Source organism: Petromyzon marinus, chromosome 61 (assembly GCF_048934315.1).
Source record: "Petromyzon marinus isolate PM22_M1 ecotype Great Lakes invasive population chromosome 61, UKy_Petmar_22M1.pri1.0, whole genome shotgun sequence".
In the NCBI taxonomy this organism is placed as follows: domain Eukaryota; kingdom Metazoa; phylum Chordata; class Hyperoartia; order Petromyzontiformes; family Petromyzontidae; genus Petromyzon; species Petromyzon marinus.
The window spans coordinates 3,549,437-3,561,668 of record NC_133727.1 but is presented as its reverse complement, the minus strand read 5'-3'; the positions used below and the strand labels follow the sequence as shown (position 1 = coordinate 3,561,668).

At 47.9% G+C, this 12,232-nt stretch overlaps 1 protein-coding gene across 6 annotated transcripts in view; it reads left to right on the top strand.

The window, feature by feature from the left end:
- The window catches only part of LOC116955751 (uncharacterized), a 54,119-nt gene that overhangs the window by 18,268 nt on the left and 23,619 nt on the right, over window positions 1-12,232 (top strand). For all 6 annotated transcript variants that reach the window (XM_076053466.1, XM_076053465.1, XM_076053464.1 and 3 more), the window contains exons 2-4: window positions 9,638-9,790; window positions 10,536-10,627; window positions 11,824-12,101. In XM_076053466.1, the coding sequence (XP_075909581.1) occupies window positions 9,638-9,790; window positions 10,536-10,627; window positions 11,824-12,101 (523 nt within the window). The remainder of the gene's footprint in view (window positions 1-9,637; window positions 9,791-10,535; window positions 10,628-11,823; window positions 12,102-12,232) is intronic.

The window sequence follows — 12,232 nt, the reverse complement described above, 5'->3', positions numbered from 1 at the left end:
ACTTGGTATACGACTAACAGCAATAACCAATACGAAACATTTTTTTATGCTGTGTTCTCAATTAGCCATTTTTGGTCATCATTAACGGGCAATTATTTTGTACATTTAGCATTCTCGTCATTCTTACGGCGCGGGGTTATCACACACGGATTTAGACAGCGACGTTGCTCTGTGTAATCCCAGATGAGTAAACTTGCGGTGCAACTTTTCAAATATGGACCATGACGCAGGCACGCAGTGATGTCCCCTTAAAGGTACCGTGACGAACGACGACGCGGTATCCTTAACGTTGCCTCTTGGAAGCTTGCGACACGCTTCAAGGTACCGCGACCAACGACGTTGTGGGTATCCTTAACGTTTATTCTAGAAGCTTTACGGCACACTTAAAGATATCGCGACCAACGACATTGCGGTATCCTTAACGGTCACTCTGGAAGCTTACGGTAGACACGCGCACACACACACACACCCCTGTACTTGTACAGTTAATACAAACCGGAGTAGTGTCCAGGGCAGCCTGCCAGAAATGAAGCATGAACCGTTGATGGTCGACGAGGAGCAGCCTCTTGGCCTGCCAGCACTGGGCCACGGCACTGTTGAAAAAAAGTCTAACCGCCAACGGTCCAGTCAGGGCACTTTTCAAACGGCTTCAGAGTTTGGCAGATGCCGTGGTTTTCAGATAGTTGGCAAATCATTTTTTTTTTTAACGTTCGTCCTTTTGAAATGAGGCGGTTGCTGTTGGTTTAAAATTTTTTTAATCGAATGCTCTTTCTTTGCTGTTTTAAAATGATGCTTGTATTTAAATTATGAAACTTTTTTTTAAGATTGTATACTTCTCGACTGAAAATGAGTTTAGTTTATAGTTTTAAGTTTCGCGAATACATTTTGTTAGGAATGATAGCCGAGCATCGCAACGGAGTGGGCATCCAATTAATGGAATGGATTCAGAACCGTGTCCACTGAGGGGAGATGGAGCGATGAAATTGGTTCATGTTGCAAGTGCCCGCTGGATTATTACACTGGAAAGGTTGTTGGTGGTGGTGACTTGGGGAGGTCTTCATCCAACAGTGGATCGATCTTGGGCGATGATGATGGATACTCTGCCTTTTAGAAATATATTAGAAACCCACCCACCCATCAACCAGGATGCGTCGGGTACACGGGGCCTGGCTGATATACCGAGGAGATGGAGTGATGAAATCGGTTCGTGTGCAAGTGGCCGATGGATTATTACATTGCAAAGGTTGTTGGAGGTGGCTTGTTGAGGGAGGCCTTCATCCAACAATGGATCGATCATGGCTGATAATGGATACTTTTTACCTTCTAGAAATAGATTAGAAACCACATGCGACCTTTCTTGCCAGTATGAAAGTAAAAAAAAAACATAGGTTTTACTCTATCTGGTAGTAAAACAGAGGGGGTGTTAAGATGTTCAAACACCAAACGGAAACCTTTTTCAAGGAATCATGTCTGCATTAACCACACGGTACTTGTGAACATGCAAACAAAAACATGCCCTGGTAATCTTTGGCATTGTCTTTGAAACTGGTCTACAGCGGAGACAGCCTTCTTTAGGGCCTAGCGTCAACTTCTGTTGGACCAGAGAACGTCAAAAGGGGAACAGCTGTTCCTACAGATTAGAAATGCTCTCCCCCCCCCCCCATCAACCAGGACGTGTCAGCTACATGGGACCGAGCGGATATTCGCGCGCGGTTGTATTTTTTTTTATCTCCCAACTTACCGCAGCGGGGCCTTTGTTCTTGTGCACAGTGAAAATCGAATAAATACGTATATATAAAATATTAAGAAATACGTTAACTATTTGTACGATGAGACCATTGCAGAATGTGTCATTGTGATATTTGCATGGTCTTGTTATATATTTTTTATAAATAAAAGATAACGCCCAGAAAAAAAAGCAAACGATTGTTATCTCGTAGATACGGTTTGTGTTTCCTGGGCCCTAGGCCCTCTGACGTAAGTTTGCCTTTCCAGGTGGCTGGGTGGCCCAGAGGTCAGAGCATTGAGCCGCTGTGTTGCTTAGATAATATTAAAAAATAACAAGAAGTAATTCACATTTCCAATGCTCGCATCGTCCGCAGATCCAAATGCGCCCGTGTGTGGACAGCAGGAATGTAAACCGGTGTTCTTAATTGCAAGGCCCGCGGGCCACTGGTGGCCCACTCGTGGCCTTTAGCGGCAGCCTGCTGACGTGCGCCCCCCCCCCCCCCGACAAATCCACAAACGGTGAAACCACCCCCCCCACCAATCATCGTGTTGCTGTCCAAATCCCCAATGTTGTGCAATGGCGTTGCGGCAAACTCGCGCAGACTGATGTCTCATCGGCGAAAGTGCCCCCCACCTCTGAAAATTCGTGAAGAAAACTGATATAGACAGAACCAGTTGGGTAAACGGCCAGAACTAGAGGGGGTGAAGGCCATTTAAAGCAGGTGAATATTTCACGACTTGTTTTAAACGGCTCGAACCACTGATTGTCTGATTACCAACTAGCGGGAAATACCCGGCGTTGCCCGATGGAAAAATATATTTAAAAACTTATTTTAAAAAATTACATATACATATAAACACATACTGAGCTATTGTGAAAGCCCGGCGTGCCGCCGTTTGTCCATTTGTCCGTCAACAAAATTCTAAGAGGCTTGCAGAAGTCCAAAAAGTTATAGAAAATGGGGGGGTAAATAGTTGATCTAAAAGGTTTCCGAAAATTGTCGACCCACCCCCCCCGCTCAAAAAATATTTTTACCCCTGCGTAGGCATATACACCTATACACCCTACTACATACAATAGAGTGAGTAGTATCTAGTGACTCTCTAGTAGTATCTGACTGCCGTAGTATCTGGCTCTACAGTAGTATCTACTGACTCCATAGTAGTATCTGCTGACTGTAGTAGATCCTACTACCCGTAGTAGTATCTACGGATCCTACAGTAGTATATACCGACTCTATAGTAGTAACTACTAACTCTATAGTAGTATCTTCTGACTATAGTAGTTACCACTGACTATAGAAGCAACTAATAACTCTATAGCATTATCTACTGACTCTATACTGCTGCAGTCAGCAGTAAATACTATATACTGACTGTAGTGGAATTTACTGACGAGTATTATCTACTGACTATAGTAGTATCTATCGACTCTACGGTAGTATCTACCGACTCTATAGTAGTAAGTGCACACATTTGGAGGGGGTGTGTATTATTTAGATTTTTTTGCATTTTTAACGCGAATGAGAATTCCACCCTCCACCAATCGCGTGTGTGCGTTGCTAGGGCAACCACAGGTCAGCATTTCGCGCATGCGCAGATGCGTGCTCTGGCGCCGCCCTGTGCTTATAAAAGGAATACAATGTTAATTTAACTACTTTAAAGTTGACGTATGTGAAATACGAATAGCGCTGGCTCACCCCCGGGCTTATCGCGTGGTATCTGGGTACTTTTTTAACACGTAAAACCCACAGTTTGTGAGTTTAATCCGTCGCAAGTTGCGTCCACACACAGACAGACCCACAGACAGACAAAAAAAAATACTTTTATCAGTAAGAAAGGCACAGCGTTGTTCCATAGTCTGGGAGCTGCAGTAGCAAAAAGGCTGATCACTCACCCAATCACCCACTCAACCAACCACTCACTCGTTCATCCACTCACCCATTCACCCACTCACCCACCCACCTACCCATTCTCACACTCCCACTCACCCACCCCTTCACTCTCATTCACACCCACCCACTCACCCACCAGACATTATTTAAACAACTCTAACCACTCTTATTGTTTTGTTAGCAAAGGCGCAAAGCGTTGTTTCATAGCCTGTGAGCTGCAGAGGCAAAAGGCAGATCACCCACCCACTCACCCATCCACTCACCCATCCACCCACTCACCCACCCATCCACTCACTCACCCACCTACCCATTCACCCACTTACTCACCCACCCACCCATTCACCCACTCACTCACCCACCCATTCACCCACTCACTCTCACCCACTCACCTACACACCCACTCACTCACCCAGTCACCTACACACCCACCACTTCACTCACTCATTCACACCTACCCACTGACCCACCAGACATGATTTAAACAGCTCTAACCACTATTATTGTTTTGTTATTAAAGGCACAAAGCGTTGTTCCATTGCCTGGGAGCTGTGCAGTACCAAAAGGCCGATCGCTCACCCAATCACCCACTTACTCACTCATCCACTTACCCACTCACTCACCCACTTACTCATCCACTTACCCACTCACTCACCCAACCACTAACTCACCCGCTCACGCACAAGACAGGACGTAAACAACTCTTAACGATGCCGATTGCCACAAAGCGTTGTTCCGAAAGCCTGGGAGCTGTGCTGTCAAAATTCCGGATCACTCACCCACCCACCCACTCTCACATCCACCCACTCGCCTACAAGACAGGACTTAAACGGCTCTTAACGACTGCCTGATTAGCAAAGACACAAAGCGTCGTTCCAAAGCCTGGCAGCTTGTACTGGCAAAAGGCCGATCGCCCCAGGAATAGAGCCTTGACCTTGGAAGAAGGCAATCCAAAGGTCTCTGGGACATTGTTGGGAGTATAAAAATGGATCGCTTCCTGCAAATGTTGCGGGGCTAACGCACTGAGAGCCTTGTTGGTCAGCAGCAGCAGCAGGAGGTGGATCTTATAGTCCACTTGCTGTTTCACTTGTAGCCAGTTGCAAAGACGAGACATCAGGTGTGACGATGATGTGCTCGCGAAACGGTGTGCGCGCGCGTCAATGGTGAGATCCTGCGGTTAGAATTCAGAATAGTTATCGGAATGTTCTGACTGGAGGAATCTGAGCCATAAAGTTATTTTTTCACAAATTCAGGCGGCCAGCTCACTAGGATTAAACCGGCTTCCCAAGTGCAGGGTCTCGCCGATGGTGTCAGCCTGGTTATCAATGATGGAGCAAAAAAATAATCGCATAATGAAATTTGTCTCTGCGCTTTATTTGGCGAAGTTGCAGCTCTGAGAATTAAAATATCAGAATAACTTATTTTATACTGGAGGAATCGGATGAGCTATTAAGCTCTTTTTCACAGATGTCCAGTAGGGGCGGGTCAGAACATTAACGAATACAAAACACAAGATAGGGATGGTTAACAAATCACAAAATAAAATATACAAAAAAAACTAAACTATTTTATTTCACCAGGTAAAGCCCACTGAGCTATTAGCTTCTTTTTGAGAAGCGACCTGGCCTCAAAACGATTGCTCAACAAAAGTGGTTTATCATCACGTGGAAATTTATCACAGCTAAATAATCTAAATATCATCGAACTGTCACGTGACGAACCTCGCTCTCGCATGCACAGTGAGTGGGGCGTTGCTGCCCCCTCGACTGTGCTAACCAGAGGCCACTTGAAGGGATCTCGGAGGTAGCTCTGTGGTGTCCGCTTCCGTGGGCTGTTCCCCAGCATGTAAGGTCGCGCTGCTCTGCGACATTTCCGAATTTATTCTCGGTGTAGTGACACGACGATTGGGATGTGGGGAGTGAAATTTGTTCATGAGTTTTTTTAATCAGTGGTGATTTGCCGACATCTGTACAGTGGTACCCTGGAGATCGAACTTAATTCGTTCCAGAAGGCCATTCGAACACCGATTTGTTCGAACACCGAATTAATTTTCCCCGTAAGAATTAATGTAAATGACATTAATTGGTTCCAGACACAAGACATCTCTCATTATAAAGCATTTTTACACGAAGTTTCCAGTAATTACATGCATAAAATCATACATAAGAACAAGAAACAATAAATAAATGGAATAAATGAATAAATATATGGAATACATGAACATTGAACTTCACTTTACCTACAGTACGGAAAGTTGATGGCTTGAGTGGAAGGTGGTGAGGAGGAGGAGGTGGTGGTGTTATTGTTTGGAAGGGGAGTCCCCTTTGTCTGGGCAAGCGTCATGCACGCTGCTGGCCATACGCGTCTCAGCCGTACAAAGTTCTTTGAAGTCGCGGTTGCCCGTTGGACCTACGAATTTCGTTCGGTTCCCGGGGCAAAAAATGTACGGAAATATCGTTCGAACACCGATTTGTTCGAGTTCTGGTGCGTTCGATCTCCGAGGTTCTGTAAATCAAAAATGAATGGGCTATCTGGTGGCCATACCACCGCTCGCCACCAGGTGGCGTGCGAGTCCTGTTAGAACCCCAATTCAGGCGAGTAGAGATTTTTAATATGGGAATCGTATCGCTCGGGGTTTTAACACACTTCAGGTTTTGAGTCTTGCGGGGTATTTTTGGTCTATCAGTCCATAATTCCCTTTTTGAGCATCTGGGTCTTTCATGCGAGTCTACGGGGCTCTGAGAGCATGTCGGTCTTTCATGCGAGTCTACAGAGCTCCGCGAGCATGTGGGTCTTTCATGCGAGTCTGCGGTTCTCTGCTGAAGTTATCGGTGACCTGGCTTAGGCCCATGAACATCTGTGGAAAAGAGCTGGATAGCTCAACGCATTTCTCCAGTATGAATACGTATTCTGATTCTGATAAAACTCGACTATGTTTTGAGAACCCCAGTATAATTGGAGTTGGGCGGACGAAAACACAGGTTCAAACTCAGGACATCAGATCACGGACTATTGAAACTATTTTTAGATCAGCAGATAAGGCCCCACTGAGCCAGGTAACTTTTTTTCAGAAGTGACCTCGCTACCATAAATGATAGCTCAACGAAGTGACTTATCACGTGGAAATTTAGAGCAGCCAAATGCTCTTAAACGCATGGTGTAGCTTCTAAATGTGGAGGGGAAAAACCAGAGGACCCAGGAAAAAATCCACCCGGCCACAGGGGGAGAGACGCACAAACTCTAAATATGCATACTTTTTTTTTTCGGTAAAGTCGCATAGGTAAAATAAAATAGAGAAGTTTTTCAAGTTTCATTTCAAGTTTCATTTATTAGGTATAGCCCTGTGAGCCACGCTGCTCTGGAGTCGGGTGCAACCGCAACAAACAAAATATGAACAGAGAAACATCTTAAAGCGACGACGCGCAACAGAAACATCCTGGGATAAACCAGCAAATCTTCCAGAAACCCCCCCCCACACAACGTATTACAACGCTGTGTGCAAAAATCCCAGTGTGATGCAAGTCAAACAATATCAACCTTAAAACACCATTGGAACCTCCTTTGCCAGTGTCAAGTGGCACAGATATTCTGCTGTGACTGTTCCACCTGAAGACAGAAGCTTGTGTTGCCTCCGAAACGTCGTGATTTAATTGTTCTCTTTTATTTTATTTTGCCTACGTGACTTTACCGAGAAAACCAAAAAGTATGAATCCTTGCAGTCGCGAAAGCTTCAAATCTAAATATACAGCAGGCGTCAGGGTCGGGATCGAACCCATGATCTCCTGTTTACCAGGCGAGGTAATTAACATCTCACCATGGAGAGCGAGAGACACACGCGAACTCCAAATATACAGCAGGCGTCGGGGTTAGGATCGAAGCCATGACCTCCTACACACCAGGCGAGGTAGTTAACCTCTCGCGACCGCGGCACCCCGACATGGCCGTTGTGAATCTCTCTCGGCAAACCCAGCCACCCCTTGAGAGGCGTGTGCCACGAAGACACAGTGACTCACTGACCCTGCGAATGCCTCCCCCCTCTGCCCCCCCCCCCCCTGTTCTCACATTACCGGGGAATGTGGAAGGTTTATTTAGACTTGTCACCGTGTTCGTCTTGCTCTCTCTTGATTCACTGCCTGCTAGTAATAAATGCGCAACGCCGGTTCTCTCCTCTGTTTTGCTTTTTTTCGGGCGGCAGGGTGGCGCAAGTGGGGGAAACGCTATGTGCCTCAAAGCAAGAAGCATACATGTCAACCCGTATCGTTTATAAGAATAGGTTTTACCCTTTCTGGCAATAAAACAGGTGTTAAGATGTTAAAACAGCAAACTGGAACCTTTTGCAAAGAATCATGTCTGCATGAACCACACATGCTTGTGGTAAGCATGCAAACAAAAAGACATGCTCTGGTAGTATATGATGCATTGTCTTTGAAACTGATTGGTCCACACCGGAGACAGCTTTCTTTAGAGCCTCGTCTCAAACAGTGTTCGACCAGAGGACTGCCACGCTGGGAGATTGGCATAGCCCATCAAACTTTACGGTTTGCCCCGTATTCTTGTACAGGGAAATTGAGTTTTCAGGTCTATGCCGCGTACAGCCGTTTCAATACGGGCACACATAATGTGTCTTAGTCGTTTGTGTTTCTCCCCGTGTGATGGGACTTTGTAGGATGAACGTTGAGATTTATAAAGGAACGGGGTGACCAATAAGGTCTGAATTGATCTGTAATAAGATAGACATAAGGGGTTGACAGGTATGTAGTGATGAGTGTAGTGGCGAGTGTACTAGTGGTGATTGTCTATTTGTTTGTGTTTCTCCCTTGTGATTCGACTTTATTGGATGATGGTTGAGATTTATAAGGGGCACGGGGTGACCAATGAGGTTTGAATTTCTCTGTAATAAATTGGGCACTGATAAGGAGTTGACGGCTATAAAGAGGGTTGGGGGCGGGGGGTCGCCTGGGCATCGTTCTGGACATCTGTTGAAGAAGAGCTATGCAGCGCTTCAACAGATGTCCAGTACGTACCTGCTGCCTGTCCTGCATGGGTTTTCAGTGGGTCATCTCTTTCCTCCCATAGCTAGACAAAGATCCCCCGTGTAGCCTGAACAGACTGTTGGGGCAAGTGTTGTTAGCGAGCACTCATGAAGGCCAGAACGGTACATGGGGGGCGGGGTGTGTGGCTAGCACCTCGCCCGGCCGTCTTTGTCTCCCCAGTGGCGATGTTTACTACACACCACACTAGGTACTCATATTGAGGCTGAGTCGACCTAGGGGAGGCCCAGGATAGATTTAAATAATCGTGACTGGTCGTGAGCGTAATCGAACTTGGGTCGCCAGGTTCATAGTGCAGCACGCTAACCACTACACTACCACTCCCCGTAGCTACATACACACGCACACGCAAAATAACACCCAATCATAAAAGACATCCCAATTCTGAATAATTAACCTACAAATTTACCCCATTGGAGTTTGCGTGTCTCTCTCCCCCATGGTCGCGTTGATTTTTTTTTCTCCGGGTCATCCGGTTTTTCCCTCTGCATTTAGAAACATGCATTGATATTATTTAGGTTATTTCTGCTGCTATAGAATTTCACGTGATAAGCCAGTTTGTTGAGATGTCATTTGTGGCCAGATCTTTTTTGAGAAATAAGTTAATTCCTCGGTGGGCTTTACCTGGTAAGTTAAAACTAGTTTAGTTTTCAATGCTTTGCACGGCTATTGTGTTTTTTGTATTTGTTGTTGTAACATTCTTACCCCGTGCCCCTATTTGACGTCTGTGAATAAGAGCTTTATAGCTCATCGGATTCCTCCAGTCTAAATAAACATTCTGATTGTGAACGTCACCCCCGACTGCAAGAACTTGGGCAGGGGACCCTCCTGATAAAGAATCCTGAGAATCGGTGAGGTTTTCTGTAGTAGCAGTGATAACAATAAGTAACAATGGGTGAGATGCCTAGGCATTTTAAGGGGAATGTTCTTGTTCTTTAATGAGAAATTCCCTCCTCCTCTCTGCAGCTGGACTGCCTCTCCACGCTTGTGCAGGCCGGCGCCAGCGTCACGACGGTGACCTCGCGCTACGCTCAGACGCCGGCGCACATCGCGGCCTTTGGAGGCCACCAGCACTGTCTGCTGTGGCTGCTGAGGGTCGGGGCCAACGTCAACCAGCAGGTGCCGGGTGGTGGTGGTGACAATGAATGGGGAAGCTGGTGGTGGTGGTGATATACAAGGCGTGGTGGTGATGATGATGATGGTGGTCATGAACGTGGTGGTGACGATGAATCGGCGTGCTAGTGGTGTGGTGGTGGTTGTGACAACAAATGGGGATGCTGGTAGTTACGGTGGTGATAGATAAGTTGTGTACTCTTTGGTTCTTTCGGTAAAACCACAGCAAGAATTTTTTTTGCTGAAGCGGGAGAGAGTTGCCGTGGTAAGAGGTTATACAAGTAGGAATGGGGGGGGGAGAGGGAGGGGTGGGGGTGTCGTGATTTTATTTATTTTATACCTACGTGACTTTACCGAAAGAACCAACGAGTGGATCCCTGCAGTCACGAAAACTTCAAATCTAGATAGATAGGTTGTGGTGATGATGGGGGTGGTGGTGTTGATGAATGCAGGTGGCGGGGGAGAGACATTGCTCATGTTAGTTCTTACAGTGATTGTGATGATGATGATGCTGCTGCTGTTGAAGCTGACAAAGATGATAAAACTCCTTTGGTGCTCCCCCCAATGACAGTGATGATGATGATAATGACAATAATGTTGCCGTCAGTGACGACGATGCTTCTGCTGCCAATGACAATCGTGATGATGATGACGAGGATGTTGCTGCTGCCGCCAATGACATTGACGTCTCCGATGATGACGACAATGATGTCGACGTTCATGATGACAATGTTGGCGGGCGGCTCAACAGGACTACCTGGGCGAGACTCCTCTGCACAAGGCCGCTCGCTCCGGGAGTGAGGAGTGCGTCCATTTGCTGGTGGCGTGCGGAGCGCAAGTCGAGTGAGTGTCTTATCCACCACCACCCCCGCCTCCTCTCTCTCTGTGTGAGAGGGACATCGCCACACAGACAAAGATCCCCTCCTCCATCTAGTCTTATTAAAAAAAAATTCTAATCGTTTTTTAAATAAACTAAACTAAAGCATTTTTATTTTACCAGGTAAGGGCCCCAACTGTATACTGATTTTTGGCTGATGATGAGAGTGACGCCCAGACCCAGTGCTTGGACTTAGGGGCGTTGACCGTTTCCGACACAGGCATTATGAACCACCTTCAGTGACAGAGACACGGATAAGGACACCACGATGTCTCTCTATATTACATGCACGTTTCCCAAAAAAATTTAATATTTTTTTTACCAGGTAAGGCCCCACTGAGACGTACAGCTCTTTTTCGGAAGCGACCTGGCCACAAATAATAAGCTCAACGAAGCGGCTTATCACGTGGAAATTTATCGCAGCAGCCAAATACTCTTCAACGCGTGACGTTCATTCTAAATGTGGAGGGGAAAAACCGGAGGACCCGGAGAAAAATCCACGCGACTACGGGGCGAGAGACACCGCAAACTCCAAATATACAGCAGGCGTCAGGGTCGGGACTAAACCCACGACCTCCCTGCGTACCAGGCGAAGTAGTTAACATCTCGCCACCATGGTGCCGACAAGCCCGAGGCCACGTGCCCTCAGGGCAGCGGAAAGGGTTCCCCATATAGCCGAAACAGACTGTTGGGGCAAGTGCGGTTAGCGAGCACCTATGAAGGCCAGCACGGCACACGAGGGTTGTGAGTGGCCAGCACCACGCCTGGCCGCCTTTGTATCCCTCGTGGCGATGTTTACACATCAATGCTGGTTACACGCCGCACCAGGTACTCGTATGAGGCCGAGTCGACCTACGGGAGGCCCAGGACAGGTTCAGATATTTGCCACCATGAGAGGGAATCGAACGGTGGGTCGCCGGTTTTCTCCGATCAGCGAGCTAACCGCTGCACCACCTTTCGCCCCACGTCGCCACACACGGACACGCGCTCGGATACACCGACAACAGCCGCCGTTGGCTACCAAGTTGCGGTGCCAGGCTAGGTGTACTTCGAGTCCATCGAGCGAGGTGCGAAAGGCTCGCCCGGGCAGGAGGTGAACAGCTTTGAAATTGACCGCCCCTCGGGTTTCCCCTCCCCCCCCGCGGCCCCGATCTCCCCCCAGAGTGCCCAACCACAGCGGCATCACCCCGCTGGAGTTGGCCATCTCTCAGGGCTTCTCGCGCCCTGCCGCCTTCCTCGCCAACGAGCTTGCTCGTCGCCGTGGCGACGCCGGAGGAGGAGGAGGTGGGGGAGGAGCGGCGGCGGCTGCGGCGGCGGCTGCGGCGGCTGCTGCGGCGGCGGCGTCGTCGGTCTCCAACGGTGACGGAGGAGGGCGCGGCCGCAAGCGTTCCCACGGCGACGCCAACGCCAACGGCGACGAGAAGAAAGCGCGTTGCCAAGGTACGGCTGGAGCGCGGCGCCAGCGTCGGTTGCCGAGCGATGGTTGCGAGTGATGGTTGCAAGGGTTGGCGCCAGAGACCCGGTTCGGTTGCTTTGCTGTGCGTGTGTGTGTGCACTCTGTGGCGTGGCGG